General features: G+C 39.0%; 1 protein-coding gene across 1 annotated transcript in view; it reads right to left on the reverse strand.

The window, feature by feature from the left end:
- The window catches only part of VGLL3 (vestigial like family member 3), a 50,389-nt gene that overhangs the window by 17,962 nt on the left and 14,154 nt on the right, over nucleotides 1–18,273 (reverse strand). Inside the window, exon 3 of the mRNA XM_052647800.1 lies at nucleotides 8,736–9,269. Coding sequence (XP_052503760.1) covers nucleotides 8,736–9,269 — 534 coding nt within the window. The remainder of the gene's footprint in view (nucleotides 1–8,735; nucleotides 9,270–18,273) is intronic.

An 18,273-nucleotide genomic window follows, 5' to 3' on the forward strand; every position in this document is an offset into this window, starting at 1 on the left:
GAAACTGTTGTTAATAACAGAAAATATGAAAGCATTTCCATAAGATGCATTTTTTGGTTATGGCCACTAAAAGATGAATTGTAAGTCAGAATTTACCTAATGTCATCATTAAAAAATCTGAGCATGATATTCTTGCATTCACATATACATATCTAATAATACATTGTATCAAAATCACAAATATTTCTACATTTAACTCTCTTCTTACTGACATACAAAGGGTACCATACAACACTCTGAGATTACTGAATTTAATCCTCCATATCCTGAGTCCTCTCTTCTTCAGTTTACCCTTCTAGGTATTTTCTTCAGACCCATCTACCCTTTCTAAACTATACCTCTTCACAGTAGCTACATGTTAGGTGGACGTTACTAGTAGAAGTTGAAAACTACATGGCTTTTATGATGAAAAAACAGTAATAGCATTTCCCAAAGAGCATTCTATGAGAAGTTAATAAGTATACTAAAAACAAAATGTGCCCAAAAGAAAGTCAGGTGGAAAAATCTCCTATTAAGCAAAATTTAAGATGTTTCTTTACTAAAGAATGCATAATAGCCTTTTATATACTAAACTGAGTTCTGATCTCAATTGGATGTACAGAGAAGGCAATGTTAAAAAATTAATTTCACCAAAAATCTATTTTTCAATTAAGCCTCTCATCACATTTAGGAACCACTGTTCTAAAGGAACAGAACCCAGTTCTGTGACCGCTAAAGAAAAGAGGAGAGTTTTATGTGAGATTTTGATAACAGCCTTTTGGTAAAGAAGGATATTTTGCACAAGGAGGGAAGACAGAGATGCTCTACAATTATATCAACACACTGATCATTCCAAGAGATCTATATGTAATATCCATTCAACAGAGGGAGCAATAAGTGATAGCAAAAGTAGGGCCAGGGCAGGGTGAGGCAAAATTTAAGGATTTATGTGCTTGCATGCCCCAGAAAGTGAATATCTTTTTATATTCTGTGTTGCGGCACCTCACTCTCCTCACCTTACCTTGGGCCCTTCAGAAAAGACGGACTATCTCTCCTTATTCTTAGAGAATTTTTTGTTACCAAACTGCAGAACTCTATTTTATTACTATATTACAATATTCTGTAATAAATCTTTAAAAATTAATTTTAATTAATTAAAAAATTAATTACAGTTAAAATATATTCTCTTTATATCTTTAAGAAACAGGTTTCAAAATAAAGTGAGGTACTCTCAACCCCATAGTTCTACTATGTATGTACATACCCAAGAAAATTAAAAATATATGTTCACCCACAAACTTGTTACATGAGTATCCATTACAGCATTATCCTTATTAGCCAAAAAGTAGGAAAAAAAATTGATAAATGAATTCACAAGATGTGGGCATACATGCATGCTAAGTCATTTCAGTCATGGTTGACTCTTTGTGACCCTATGGATAATAGCCCACACCAAGCTCCTCTGTCCATGAGATTCTCCAGGCAAAAATACTGGAGTATGCTGCCATGCCTTCCTCCAGGAGATGTTCCCAACCGAGGCAAGGATCAAACCCACCTCTCTTATTTCTCCTGCGTTGGCAGGTGGGTTCTTTACTGTTAGCACTACCTGGGAAGCCCAATAAATGTGGTATACCTATACAATGGACTAATGTCCACCCCAAAAAGGAATGATGTTCAGATACATGCTACATGGATGAATCCTGAAAACCCAGGCCAAGGGAAAGAAGGCAGACAGAAATGACCACATACTGTATGACTCTCTACATATGAAATTTCCACAGAAAGAAAGCCCATAGGAGCAGAAAACAGATTAGTGATTTCCAGGGGATAGTGAAAGGAGAAAATTGGGACTGATTCCTTACAGTTATGGGTTTCTTGTGGAGGTACTAGACATGCTTTATAATTAGATATATAGAGATACTTGTAGAACATCATCAACATACTAAAACCCACTGAACTGTAGGCTTTAACATGCTGAAGTACATGATAGGTGAAATATTGTTCGATAATAAATTTTTTAAAGCTAAAATGAGTGAGGGTCTGATCACTTTCTCTTATGTAGCTAGAATTTATATTGTATCTATTATGTGCAAGGCACATCTTTAAATGTTTAACTTCATTAACTTACTTAATCCTCAACACCATCCAGTGAGATATATTTTAAAGATAAAGAATTAAAGGCACCAAGCAATTTAAAAATTTGCCTCCAATTCTGTAGCTAGCAAGGCACAGAGCTAGGCTTATAAAATCAGGCAGTTTAACTTCAAAGCTCATGTGCACACAAATTACTAGCAGCAATGACCTTTATAAGTTGGAGTATATACTTTCAGGCACATACATGCATATGTATGTATATAGATAGATTAAAAAGGATTTGTATGGGACTATATATACTAGAGGTCAGCAAACTATAGCCCATAGACCAAATCAGGCCCACCATCTGTTTATACATAATCCATGAGCTAAGAATGGAAGACTGGATTTTATATTTTTAAATGGTTGAGAAAGAAGGAATGAAAAAAATAAGTATCATTTTCACTGACACACAAAAAGCATACAAAATTCAAATTTCAGTGTCCATCAAAGTTTAATTGGGCATAGGTACATCATTTATTCATTTTTTTTGTCTGTGGTAGCTTCTATATTATGAAAGCAGAGTTGAGAAGTGGCAACGAAAACTGTGATCCTCACAATGCATTAAATATTTTTATCAGGCCATTTACAGAAGAATTTTACTGACCCTTGGATTATACCATTCAAGGTACTCTAAAACTTTCTTAGGTCACTAAGCATTACATAATACTTAACCTCCGAGACTTCTTAATTTCATTAAATGACCAAATAAAAAGGTACCTAATAATTATTAAACCTCTTCCCTCCTGAGGAAATAAGTGTATCCTTTACCAAATACTTTTCAAAATTGGATTAGTTTATTTGCCTCTTAATGTGAAAATGACCTACACTTTGGTGGCCTAAGAACCTAGACTTTGGAAAGTTTCATGCCTATATAACCTGAATGGAGGCTCTTTTCACAGCTGCTCAATAGCCACCTAACATAGATGTTGAGTTCTGAGCTGTTTTGGGTGGCATGGTTAGGTCAACATCGCACAAATTATATACAGGGACTCTCATTCTTTTCAACCATCTTACCTTTCCAGCTTGGGCTTATGATATAGAAACTTCTATCCTTTAACAAGTGGTGAGATAAGTGGAAGGGTAGCTACTGTTACAGCTACTCTTGCTGTTGTAATTCTTCTGCTGTCCCTCTTTGTGGATGCTGGGGACTGTCAGATCTCTCTGTATTCTGTGTTGAGATACTCATTTTCCTGAGGTTCGCAGCACAGAGCCTTCAGTTGTCTCTTTCTGGCAATTGCCTTCAGCTGAACAAGGCCACCTTGCCTAATGTAATGACTATTTTTCGAAGTGCAAATACACACAGTAACTGATCAAAGTGAGAACATAAAAGCCCATCCACCTTGACTTAAGGCAGGATAATTTTAAAAGGCCATCCCAGCTCCAGAACTCCCTGTAGAATCCATTAAGTTTCAGTTGAACTTTTTCATTGTGAGACTTCTCCTGGTTAATTCTTCTCTTCTTGTAGAAAGATATTGTCCTGAGAACACTACTACACAAATTTTCTACAAGCAAAATTGTGTCTTAGAGTCTGTTTCTTGAGGAAACTGACTGAAAACACTCCTAACCCTTCCTAAAAGAAGAGAGAGATTTGATATTTGATATGATGCCTGAGTTTAGGAGAGGAAAATGAGTCCTGAAGGCTTCATCCCTTCCATCCTCTCTTTCTGGGGTCAGACCTCATGCAGGGAGATGTATGCTCCTTCTGCTACCTGTGTAAGGTAAGGCATGCCTCAGTTTATACTTTTTTGTGGCAAACCTAACCAATCATTATCACTTTTCACAGTAACAAGGCTCTAAATTGTGCGCCAAGGAAGATGTCTATGGGAATCTTCTCTGAAGAGAATATTTCGGTAGGACTGGATCTACCAGAATCTAAATTTAGATGAAGATTCTAGAAAGCTCAGTTGTGGTAGTAAGCCTAATTTAAGATCTCTAATTTGGCCTAAAAATTTGTACTGATGCAATGGCTCAGTGGGTTTGATCCCTGGATCAGCAGATCTTCTGAAGGAGGAAATGGAAACCCACGGAAATATTCTTGCCTGGAAAATCTCATGGACAGAGGAGCCAGGCGAGCTACAATCCATGGGGTCACAAAGAGTCGGACACAACTGTGTAACTAAACACACACAGGTGATAATTATGCTATGATTTAACCTTTATCATCTTGATTCCCTTGTCTTTGTTTGTTCAACTGGATTAAACTTATGGACAGGAATGAATCATGATCATCATCCTAAATCCACAATGACAAAGAGGAGCACTACGTATGTTCTACAGATAAATCTTCATTCCTTAATATTAATCATTTACAGTCTAAGATAACAGTTTTAATCAATAGTTTCATTCACCTACATATAAAGGCAGATGCTATCCCAACAATGCTTTAGTTTAGGGCAGATTTGGGGTCAAATATAGCTTGAGCATTTGAGATTTAGGAAGATGTTTTTAAATAGGAAAACCGAGCCATTTCCTTATTAGTAACTGAACTAGAGAAGATCCATCTCAGATTTAGTTTAAAAATTAAAAGCAATGATATATATATATAATTTTAATATATATTATTATATAGTAGATAATAATAAAATGTTTTATTTATAGATTTATATTTATTATAATATATAAACTAATATATATTTGTTATAATATAAATATATATATATATAATATCTCTGGCAATATCTTATATAGTGGGTACTCAATACACATTAATTCATAGCTCAGCATTAAGAACTATTGTATAATATATCCACATGGGTTCTCTCTAGGTTCTTCATAGAGAATGAAAATCTTGTCCTACTTCCTGAGGGTAGGAGGATGACTTTTCATTCCAAAGAGATTATTTCAAGCCAAAATTCTGAACAATGAATCAGTGAATCAAGCTCATATCAAAATCAAATACAAAAGTAGGTAATCAGTGACAGAAACAGAGAGCAAAGGCAATCACATCCACTTCCAGAATGCTTATATCCCTGAAAAGTTCACATGTTAAATCTTATCCCTCAGTATAATGGTATTTAGAGATGAGGTCCTCAGAAGGAGAACAAGTCATGAGGATGGAGTCTTCACAAATGTGATTAATGCCCTTAGAAATGAGAGTGCAGAGATCTGGTTTTGTCCCTTCCACCTCAAATGAGGACACATTGCAAAGAAAGTCTCTATGAATCAGGAGGTAGGCCCTCACCAGACACTGAATGTGTTGGCACCTTGGTCTTGGATTTCCCAGAGAACTAACTGTGAGAACTAAATATTTGTTGTTTACCACACCCAGTATATAGTAGCTTCCCTGGTGACTCAGACGGTGAAGTGTCTGCCTGCAATGTGGGAGACCCGGGTTCGAGTCCTGGGTCGGGAAGATCCCCTGGAGAAGGAAATGGCAATCCACTCCAGCACTCTTGCCTGGAAAATCCCATGGACAGAGGAGCCTGATAGGCTACAGTCCATGGGGTCGCAAAGAGTCGGACACGACTGAGGGACTTCACTTCACTTCACACCCAGTATATAGTATTCTGCTGAAGCAGCCCAAACTAAGAAAGAAGAGAATGGTCCCTTTGCTTCTAAAAGCATTATTAACCTTGGCCACACAAGTACTGGGAAATTGAGAGCCTCCAGAGACTGGCTGCCAGTGATGGCAGCTAACTCACTGGGACTCTCATTCGATCTGGCCCAAGGCATCAAACGACTCAAACTAGTAGCTCATACTACTAGTATGTGGCAAAGGATGGAGGCAAACCTGTGGTGGTCAGTTTCATCACATTCTCTTCTTACAGAGAGGAAGAACCAAGTTCTTGCCTGACAGTTTAGAAAAGCAGCTTGAACCCAAAGACTAAACAGGAAGCAGAAATGGAGACATTAGGCAATGAGAAACATTAAAAAGCTTAGCAGAGAACCAGTTAATCAAGATAAGGATGCTCTACTTAGGTACAGGATGAACATAAATGGATGCTGAGCATTTGTTACTCTGTGGAGTTCTCTGTTGTGATTGGCATTCAGATTTAAAATCCTGTACACTAAGAATACACTTCAAGAGACAGGAATATCAGCTCACCTTACCTGCCTCTTGAGAAACCTGTACGCAGGTCAAGAAGTAATAGAAGCAGACATGGAACAATGAATTGGTTCAAAATTGGGAAAGGAGTACATTAAGGCTGTACATTATATGCAGAGTATATTATGCAGGGTATATTATGTGAAATGCCCGACTGGATAAATCACAAGCTGGAATCAAGATTGCTGAGAAATATCAACAACCTCAGATGTGCAGATGATCCCACTCTAATGGCAGAAAGCAAAGAGGAGCTAAATAGTCTTGATGAATGTAAAAGAGGAGCGTGAAAAAGCTGGTTTAAAACTCAACATTCGAAAAACTATAATCTTGGCATCTGGTCCCATCACTTCATGGCAAATAGATGGGGAAACATCTATGGAAACAGTGACAGATTATTTTTCTTGGGCTCCAAAATCACTGTGGAGAGTGACTGCAGTGATGAAATTCAAAAACACTTGCTCCTTTTAAGAATAGCTATGACAAATCTAAACATATTAAAAATCTAGGCAGAGACATCACTTTTCCAGCAAAGGTCCATATACCAAAGTTGTGGTTTTTCCAGTAGTCATGTACAGATTAGATATGAGTGTTGAACCATAAAGAAGTGTGTGCTGTGTGCTAAGTCACTTCAGTCTTGTTTGACTCTTTGTGACCCTATGGACTATAGCCTGCCAGGTTCCTCTGTCCATGGAATTCTCTAGGCAAGAATACTGGAGTGAATTGCCATTTCCTCCTCCAGGGTATCTTTGCAATCCAGGGATCAAACCTGTCTTTTATGTTTCCAGCATTGGCAGGCAGGTTCTTTATAACTAGCGCTACCTGGGAAGCCCAGACCACAAAGAAGACTGAGTGCCAAAGAACTGATCCTTTCAAACTGTTGTGCTGGAGAAGACTTGAGAGTCCCTTGGACTGCAAGGAGTTCAAACCAGTCAATCCTAAAGGAAATCGACCCTGAATACTCATTGGAAAGACCGATGCTGAAGCTGAAGTTCCAATACTTTGGCCACCTGACACAAAGAGCTGACCCATCGGAAAAGACTCTGATGATCCGAAAGATGGAACACAAGAGGAGAAGGAGGCAGCAGAGGCTGAGATGGTTAGATAGCATCACTGACTCAGTGGGTATGAGTTTGAGCAAACTCTGGGAGATAGGAAAGGACAGGAAAGCTTGGCATGCTGCAGTTCATGGGGTCACAAAGAGTTGGACATGACTGAGCGACTGAACAACACATGAAGAATAAGGAAGAGTAAGAAGCAGAAGTTTCAATACTTTGGCCACTTGATGGGAAGAGCTGATCCACTGGAAAAGACCCTAATGGTGGGAAGATAGAAGGCAAAAGGAGTAGAGGGTGGCAGAAGATGAGATGGTTAGCATAACTGACTCAATGGACAAGAATTTGAGCAAACTCAGGGAGGTAGTGGAGGACAGAGGAACTTAGCATGCTGCAGTCCATAGTGTCACTAAGAGTCGGACATGACTCATTGACTGAACAGCAACAATACAAAGAGGAAAACTAAGGAACACTATAAAAAGGGTGAGTTTTCTCATCGCAAGGGAAAAATAAGGAAATAATTAAAATTTATAAAAAATTTCAAAGTGTGTTTCCTTAAACCTCTGGAAAGAAAGTCCTAATTTTTCACAAGGATTCTCAGAAAAGAACCTGGGATTGGAGGTGGTGGTGGCTGACTTTAGAATGTAGTTTCTGGGGATATAATCACTGACTTGATTTGTTTTTTAGCCTCTGATGTTTGCGATTTTGGTGAACTTGGAACAAATAACACTATGAATATGAGTAGTCTGGTCAAAAAACCAAGCTCAAGCATTTAACACCATGGCTTTCACAACTAGTGAATTCCAGAGAGGAGCTGAATGTCCTTTGAAGAAAGATTTCCCTTACTGTTATTTTTTCCCCAAATCTGTTGAATATAAATTTTAGAAAAGCCTCTTAAGTTTGATGCTTTAAAATAAGAGAGAGAGAGAAAGGAAAGAGGAGGAGGAGGAAGGAAAAGAGGGAAGGAAGGAGGGAAATAACAAAAGACAAATGAGGAACAAAAGGGGTAGGAAAAGAGAAATCCATTCCTTTCAAATTCATTTCCTAATTCTTTTCAAACACCATGATTATATTCCATGAATTGCATTTCAGAAAGTAGTTTGGTTTATACATCATAAATGAGATCTGACAAAAAGAGAGAAGGAAAAATTACTGAAAGATACTAGATCTGAATTGTCAGGCATTACATATCACCCTTAGAGAGTACGGAGACATGGGGGATTTAACCAATGTGCTTAAATCTTTGTAAACAAAGGTACCAGAGATTCCACTTCAAATAAACAGATTACTAGCTTAAGAAATGGGAGAAAAGCTCTGAGACCTCTCTCAGGTAGTCACACCAGTTTCTGCAGGAATGCAGGAACTGTTGCAAAACGGTGAACTGAAAACCATATGGACAAAGATTAACTTCCCATGTAAGAGAAAAAAAATACTTCAGAATGTTTAAAACACCCTCCATTTTCAGTGATTCATTTCAGGCATTTTTCTTCTTTCTATAGAAAGGAGGAAATCGCTGGGCTCACCTGCGTCAAAGCCCACACTTGGCACTAAGTCCACGGTTCCGTGAAAGGCTCCGGCCCACGCTGAGGTAGCGGTGGTGACTGTCGTTGGATCTGTCTTTGTGATGTCACACGGGGGCGCGGCAATCCTGGCCGCACGCACGGAGGGCATCAGCAGGGGCCCGTAAGGTGGATCCAGGGCGGAGCCCGCAGGAGGGTGGTGGTGATGGTGGTGGTGGTGGTGGTGGTGGCGGTGATGCACGTGCGGGGGGTGGTGCCGCATGTACACGTCATGCACGTGCCCGTAGGACGGGCTCACCTGAGATGCCAGCGGGTAGTGCCAGGACTCCGACACTGGAGGTGGAGGGCCGGAGCCAGTCTGATGCAGCCCATGTCCCGGCCAGGGGCTGGGGTCGGCGGCCGTAAAGTTGCCCGAGGGTGCAGTGACCTGGAAGTCAGGATGAACGCCCCCCAGACAGGGTGCAGGTGGGGGCTGGTAAGAGCTGGTCCAAAAGGAAGTCGGGAAACTAGTCCGCTGGCTTGAGAGAGCTGAGCTGTCTGAGAAGACAGAAAAATAACATTATTTACATAAGATTCAGTTCTGGGATAGACTTGCCTCTGCTTGTCCAGTATTTTCAAGCAAGCTAATGAGTATGCACTCTTTTTCTCCCCACACAGAGGTGAATGATACCAGTCACAGGTTTCACGCCAAGCCAACGTGCACGGGCCCAGATGGTGAATGAGTTCCCAGCGTTGGGGCTTAGTTTAGGGGGGTCACTATCTAGGCTGAGGTGGACAAGTCTAGGACTGGAAAACTTCGCTTTCTCCTGTGTGTCTTAACGCCCTTAGGTCTGAGCAGAGGTCACGGGTACATACGTCACAGGTTAAAAAAAAAAGGTTATGCCATAGACATGATTCAGGTAGGTTGCAAATGATGTTTACCAACTTCTTTTAAAGGCATATACAATTTTCACTCAAACTAAGCATTTTAATGCCCAAACAAAGGGAAGTAAGATCATACTTAAGGATACTTGCCAGCACTCACTTTACATCAAGAAGGATGTATTCCCAGTTTAGTTTTTCTGTAGAGGTCTGGGACTTTCTGGACTGAAAATAATAATAGTTTACATTTAATATCAGTGACCCAGTAGTACCAGATACAAGGCCAGGAGCTTTTCATGGATTGGTATCATTGGGTCCACACTCCAAACTTGTGAGGTAGTTACTGTTATTATCCGCATTTCAGAGATGTAGAAGCTGAGGCCAGTAATGGCTGCCACTCATCACAACTGCGCCACAAGTCAGCACACTTGTAACTATAACCTGAGCACCTAGAATTTGGTGAAAACTCTGTGGAAATCATGAGTGGAGGAGATTCAGGTGGGTTATGGATTGGAGGAGATATTGAGAAGGGGGGAATGATATCAAAGAATAGCACTTGGAGATAAATAAGCAAGAGAACAATTCCCGGCTTTGCTTCAATTTCTCCACTCAATGTTCATGACATATTTATAGATGTCCTACTACGTGTGAAACATGGGGTGACTGGGGATGGTTGGACAGATGCCATCTTCAGTCACATCTGGCAGGGAACAGAGAAGTAAATAGACACGAGCAATGTAACTTAGATTGTGCTCTCAGGAGGGGAAATACACAGACAGGGCATTGAAACTGGCTTAGAAAGTAACAGCAAAATCAAAAGGGTCAGGAGGGCTAGCCATATGAAGAGTTAGGGAAGAGTGTTTTAAGCTAATGAAAAAGTGTGTGGAGAAAGGCCAGGAGAACACATACTGGCACAAAGCAGCATCTGAGGAATCAAAAAAGGACTCAGTGGGCAGATGCTGGCAAACATACTACGGTCCAAGAAGGACCCACATGGGTATGGCCTTACAGTTCAGTTCAGTTCAGTCCAGTCGCTCAGTCATGTCCGACTCTTTGTGACCCCATGGACTGCAGCATGCCAGGCCTCCCTGTCCATCACCAACTCCCAGAGTTTACTCAAATTCATGTCCATTGAGTTGGTGATGCCATCCAGCCATCTTATTCTCTGTCTTCCTCTTCTTCTGCTGCCTTCAATCTTTCCCAGCATCAGGGTCTTTTCAAATGAGTCAGTTCTTTGCATCAGATGGCCAAAGTATTAGAGCCTCAGCTTCAGCATCAGTCCTTCCAATGAACATTCAGGACTGATTTCCTTTGGGATGGACTCGTTGGATCTCCTTGCAGTCCAAGTGACTCTCAAGAGTCTTCTCAAACAGCACAGTTCAAAAGCATCAGTTCTTCAGCACTCAGCTTCCTTTATAGTCCAACTCTCAAATCCATACATGACTCCTGGAAAAATCATAGCTTTGACTAGACGGACCTTTGTTGGCAAAGTAATGTGTCTGCTTTCTAATATGCTATCTAGGTTGGCTTTTCATAGCCTTACAAGCCATGCACTAAATGTGGGTACTACTCTGAGGAGGTGAGCTTAAAAGGAGTTTTGTTTTTACTTTTTAAATTAATTTTTATGGAGTATAATTCCTAGGAAGGGTTATGGTCAGATCTGTGTTTAGAGAGATAGCTACTCCAGCCATGGCCTGCTGCCTCCAGCACAGGTATCTGAGCAAGCCCTGGCCTGGGAGTCTGGAAAGCCCAGGTCTAGAGCTGGTATCTAGCAATCATTCTCTCTTATTGTAGGACCCCAAGTGATCTGTCGGCTTATCTGTGGCTTAGTATCTTCCAATCAAATATAAGACATTTGAGCTCATTTAATTCCACATATCTTCTGGCCCCATGCTTCTAACCATTCTGTGAAATGTCCTATGGATTATTTCTATCTATAAAGATAAGGTGGTTAGTACATTAGTTATGCGTGTACGGTACAACAGTATTTTTATACTGGGTTCCACATAAAAGAACCTTGCTAGATATCTCCATGAAATGAAGGTTATCCCAAGAAGTATTGTGAAATAAAAGTTTATGTGAAAAAGTTTATGTGAAATAAAAGTTTATGAAGTAAGAACGTGGACATGTCATGTTCTTCATAAACTTCCAGGACAGTTTTTTTTGTTTTTTTGTTTTTACCTCAGGGAAATCTTAAGTAACTTGATTCAGCTCCCATATATGTACTTTGATGAACATAGTTAGGATATCACTGGGTTGTTTCAAATATTTTCTTTCTTTAGCTTCACTAAAGGCTAAGTCACTACACTGTTAGCTCTTCCTCTCTCTCTCCCTGTCAGCCTCATGGCAGAGCTATCATCCACCCCATCCACAGATGGACAACTTTTCACTGTCTCAATTCAAGTCTCCCCCTAGCCCCTGCCCAGAATCTCCTTGGATCTCAAACCCTTGAGGAAACGTAAATGATGATCTTATAGAGGCAAAGGATGAAAAGCAAACTATTCTTCAAACCTTCCAGCAGACCTGGCAAAGTTTTACTCAAATGACTTAGTTTTATTGCAATCACAATCAATTAGAAAATAGCACTTAAAGTCAAGCCTACCGGCATTGGGCAAATGTGATCTATTTAAGCACTGTCCTCCTCTGACATATGAAACCTGGCTGCTAATGACAAGAAAGAAAATTGTATAAGGTGTAGGAAGAAAATTCAATTTGCCTTAGATGATGGCAGTGCTAAGTTGCTTTAGTCATTTCCAACTGTTTGCGACCCCATGGACTATAGCCTGCCAGGCTCCTCTATCCATGGGATTCTCCAGGCAAGAATACCCAGAGTGGGTTGCCATGCCCTTCTCCAGGGGATCTTCCTGACCCAGGGATTGAACCCATGTCGCTTGTGTCTCTTGCATTGGCAGGCAGGTTCTCTACTACTAGTGCCACCCAGGAAGCCTATAAATGATGGACATTTGTAGAATATTTCTACATACTCACAGTGAAAGCTGTCAACATTTAAAGTTTAAAACTCATAAAAGATTTTATAGAGGATTTTTACATTACGTAGTGTTGCTTTGCCACCACCAACGGGCTCCTTTGCTCTCAGAGATCCAATCTTTGGTTCCAAACCCTTCATTCTGCTTAAAAGTTTTATCTCTTGTGGGACCAGAATCCCATTATAACAGCTGAACTCAACCCACAGGTGTGTGCCAGAGATAGAGTTCTCCTTATTAATATCTCCCGTTAAAATGCCAAAAATACAGAAAGTATATGTCATTTTCCTGGATGCTTTCCTTTTGTTTCTTTCATTCATGTCCATGGACCTAATTTTATTGTACAGATGTTTACACATTTTGGATATGCATGAAGAAATATAAATAATGAAAAAATTCCTTACAAAAATATTATCCTATTTATTACATATTGTATTGTGATTAGTGAACATGTTATCATGGAAAGTAGAAGTCTGTTCTAAAAAACACACCCCATAAAGGCTGAACAAAGCTTTAAAATGTGCCAGGGAAAAATCAAATTAGAAGCAACTTAGTATTTTCCCAGTCAGTGTGTCTCCTGAGATTAACATAAAGTTTGCAGAGATCAATGCAGTGTTTTGAAAAAATAATGTTGCATTCTACAAATAAATGAAAAGATATTGAATAGAAAATATGTTTATGCGCAAGTCTACATTTCAAAATCACTATCTGGTATCTTGATTGTTAAAAAGAAATTCTTGATACAAAGAAACAGATGATATTCTTTGTTTCATGCCTGGGAATCAGTATGCTTATTTCATATGTATGTAAATTTTTTTCATTACATGACTCTTTGCTTACAAGTATTTAATCACAGCCACATTTTTTGGATGAAAAGGCTTATGAAAAACTGCACACAGTATTTCCATGCAATATTACTTTTCAGCAATTCAGAACTATGTGATATTAACACTCTATGGTGACTTTGGGCTCAATGACACAACATTTGGATAACGTTCACACTGAGTTTAACACGTACAAAATGTCTAGATATACTTTGGTTCCGTTTGCATTTGGGATTACAAAATATTACACACAAACATACATATCCTATTTCTAACAACAAAAAGGAAAAAAAATAAACTGTCTAATACAACCAATCCAGTGCATACCCAGTAATCTCACTGCTGTGATTTTTAACAGAAATATGTCTTAGAGACATAAAAGAGCTTAACATGGTACATCAAGAGGTTCTTTTCAATTTCACAGTAGCTGGGATATGTTTTACATTAACATTCAGTTTTTCTGAAAAAAAATCTAAAGAAACATTTTATGCAAGAGAAAATTAAACATATAATTTTAAAAATATTTTATTAATTTTGAAAAAAAAGAAAGTAAATGTATTAGCCCCTCAGTCATGTCCGACTCTTTGTGACCCCATGGACTGGGGACTGCCAGAATCCTCTCTCCACAGAATTCTCCATGCAAGATTACTGGAGTGAGTAGCCATTCCCTTCTCCAGGGGATCTACACAACCAAGGGATCGAACCCAGGGCTCTTGCATTATAGACAGATTCTTTATTGTCTGAGCAACCAAAAATGAAGACTATAGTAAAATGAAAAATGGGTTCCTAAGAACTTAAAAGTTCAGGAAGCAACAGTTAGAACTGGACATGGAACAACAGACTGATTCCAAATAGGAAAAGGAGTATGTCAAGCCTGTATATTGTCACCCTGTTTATTTAACTTCTATGCAGAGTACATCATGAGAAATGCTGGGCTGGAGGAAGCACAAGCTGGAATCAAGATTGCCGGGAGAAATATCAATAACCTCAGATATGCAGATGACACCACCCTTATGGCAGAAAGTGAAGAGGAGCTAAAAAGCCTCTTGATGAAAGTGAAAGAGGAGAATGAAAAAGTTGGCTTAAAGCTCAACATTCAGAAAACAAAGATCATGGCACCCAGTCCCATCACTTCATGGGAAATAGATGGGGAAACAGTGGAAACAGTGTCAGACTTTATTTTTGGGGGCTCCAAAATCACTGCAGATGGTGACTGCAGCCATGAAATTAAAAGACGCTTACTCCTTGGAAGAAAAGTTATGACCAACCTAGATAGCATATTAAAAAGCAGAGACATTACTTTGCCAACAAAGGTCCATCTAGTCAAGGCTATGGTTTTTTCCAGTAGTTATGTATGGATGTGAGAGTTGGACTGTGAAGAAAGCTGAGAGCCAAAGAATTGATGCTTTGAACTGTAGTGTTGGAGAAGACTCTTGAGAATCCCTTGGACTGCAAGGAGATCCAACCAGTCCATTCTAAAGAAGATCAGTCCTGGGTGTTCTTTGGAAGGACTGATGCTGAAGCTGAAACTCCAGTACTTTGGTCACCTCATGCGAAGAGTTGACTGATTGGAAAAGACTCTGATGCTGGGAGGGATTGGGGGCAGGAGGAGAAGGGGACGACAGAGGATGAGATGGCTGGATGGCATCACCGACCCGATGGACATGAGTTTGAGTAAACTTGGGTAGTTGGTGATGGACAGGGAGGCCTGGCGTGCTGCAATTCATGGGGTGGCAAAGAATTGGACATGACTGAGCGACTGAACTGAACAGAAGATCTTAAAAATTTCCAGAAAACATAGAATTAATACTGATTGAAAACATCCATGCTAAAAGTTAATATTTATCTTTTTAATTAACCTTAGTGAAAAGCAATGTTCCTCCATTCTCAGTCTACAATTTTCTTCCTCTTATTCTACTTTCTATAAAAATAAATTTTGGGGTCAGAGGTGAACTGATATGTGTTCCAGTGTTACCTGTCACTCAGTAATTTATCGTTACCATTATGTACAAAGATTGCGCTCCACTTATTTTATTCTAGAGTTGCTCAAAATAGTCCTTGTGACTCTAAAATGAGAATTTCAGAGGGCGCTATCAGATGCCCATAATCCTTGAAGGCAGGTAACTGAGATAAACCAGGCCTCAAATCTTCTCCAAAGTGTTTATTTTAAACTTCCCCACAGTGATCACTTCCAATGGCCTCCTGGAGAGGCCGCTCAACTCTCTTCTTCCCTGGGTCAGCTGACCCAAGAGACAAGCCCTCCTTCCCTTTCTTCCTTTTTGCTGTCTAAGTTTAATGCTCATTTTAAGAGATCTTTCTTATGAGAATGTTGCTCCAAGAAGACACTGTGTAGATCAATTATGCAGAATATATTTACTTTGCAACCATAAAAAGAAAAAAAAAATATCAAGTTTACCATTCAGCATAGTTTTTAAGTTAGTGATCTATTTGGCTATGTCTTGACTTAACTACTCCCTTTTCCTACACACACAAACACACACATACACACTTTCTGTAATAAAACTTAAGCACTGAAATCAGTGAATAGATACATTTGAAGCTGAGGTTTCTATTTGGATGGGATGAGACAATCAGATTCATTAGGTTTTCTTAGCTGAGAAGCCCTATATAATCCATTAGAAGATATACTGGGAGAAGAGTTAGTTCATGTGATGTTGTGCCTAATAAAGGACGAATATTTCCTGTCAGTTTTTTGACAGGAAAAGTCACAAAACATCTAAAGAGGACTTTCCTAAGTCCATCAAGATACAAACTCAAAGTATGACCACAATTCCATCATTAGCTGACACTCTTATCATTTGCCTGAAGATTTACTGTGGAAATATATTCACCAGTCAAACATAATTCAATTTTAAATTCCTTTGAAGCACTGCAGCACTTGTGCAGCACTATAAAAAAAACCTCATGCCATAAATTAAACCCTTTAATTTAATACAGCTGGTCAACAGTTCCTCATAAAGTATTACTGCCATGGCCATCAAAATTGTCAATAGCCTTCAGTATCTAGTATGTTCAAGACACTGTGCTTTTTGTCAGGAATACAAACTTCCAGAAAACAATGTTTCTGAATAAAGATACAAGGTTGGTATTCTGTGTGCCAAATGAGTGAAAACTTACTTAAGAGAGAAAAGTCATTTGACCTTCAGTTAATGCCTTGCATCAAGCCCTATGCTAAATTATTCATATATATCATCAAAAAAATCTTTACAACAACAATAGGAGATGAGTAATAATAAACACATATTATAGTTGAAGCTACTCTCAGAGATACTTTGAGCATCGAGGATAACATTGCTACCAGGCAATAATAAGGTCCAATTTTGAACCCCAAAACAAACGTAATCCAACCAAAGACAGCGTTATGCAAATTGGTGCTGCTTTGGCAGTTAATATTTGAAGCAACTCTCTTCACCAGACATGGGAATCCCTATTACATTTTTCTATAACATTGTTACCAAATCCTTAATTTTATGTTGTGCATTTCCTATGAATCTTATTCAACTTATGTACACTTAACTAAAAACACCAATTCACAACTATGGCAAAGTTTTATTTATAATTGGATAGTAAACAATACATTTGAAATCACAACTTCATGGAGAAAAGACTTCAACAATCCCTTAATTCAAGTCCCTTATTTTATAAATAACACTGTACCCAAAGATTTATACAACTTATTACTATAAATTCTCTATTAAGGACTTTTTTGTTTTCTTATCCTGGGTACATAGTATGAATTTGGTTCATTTAACTTAATCACTTGATCATTCAATTTATATTTCATATTTTTCATATAGAAATGCATTATCCTGAATACTGGAGAAATGATGTGAGATAACTAAACAGGACACATATAGTCTTAGCTGAAGAGGGATAAATGAAGATTGAAGAGCATCCTGTGATACTCTGATAAACTAACTTACAAAGCTCTAAAAATTCTGGTCTCTACCTATACCTTTTCCTTTCACTCCACTTACACCAGCATTTTGGCTTCCCATTGAACATTCAAGTTCAATCCTTCCTCAGGTCCTTTGCACTGGCTGTTCCATCTGTCCAGAAGGCAATGGCACCCCACTCCAGTACTCTTGCCTGGAAAATCCCATGGACGGAGGAGCCTGGTAGGCTGTAGTCCATGGGGTCGCTAAGAGTTGGACACGACTGAGTGACTTCACTTTCACTTTTCACTTTTATGCATTGGAGAAGGACATAGCAACCCACTCCAGTGTTCTTGCCTGGAGAATCCCAGGGACGGGGGAGCCTGGTGGGCTGCCGTCTATGGGGTCGCACAGAGGCGGGCACAACTGAAGCAACGCGGCAGCAGTAATCTTCCTCTAGATATTTATGTGATGAGAAGCACTGTTATTTCCTTTGGGTATGTACTGAAATAAAAATCTTAGACCATCTATTGTCACCCTAAATAAAACATGGTAAAACAATACCTTGCTTCTCAATATATTGATACATTTACTATCTGTCTCTTTTACTAGAAAGCTTCATGAGTGTACAAGCTTAGACTCTCCTGTCCACTGATATATTCCCACTACCTAGAACATAGCAGGACCTTAATAAATATCTGCTGCATAAGTCAATGTCAATGAATGAAACAGGAGGCAGATTTGTAGGCCAAATTCAAGATAATGTGAAGAAACTTCTAATGATACTAAAACACTACCATTATCCACCCTTTCAGTGCTAAAATTTGACATCTTTCTAAAGGTCCTCTCCATTAAGTCATGCAGATTATGGGAAAACAATGAATTGTAGAGTTGTTACATTTACACAACACTTCACTTAAAACTATTCTGGTTATGATACTTTAGACGATCACTCTTACATCTATGTGTAATTTGG

The sequence above is a fragment of the Budorcas taxicolor genome, chromosome 1, assembly GCF_023091745.1.
Source record: "Budorcas taxicolor isolate Tak-1 chromosome 1, Takin1.1, whole genome shotgun sequence".
Taxonomy (NCBI): Eukaryota; Metazoa; Chordata; class Mammalia; order Artiodactyla; family Bovidae; genus Budorcas; species Budorcas taxicolor.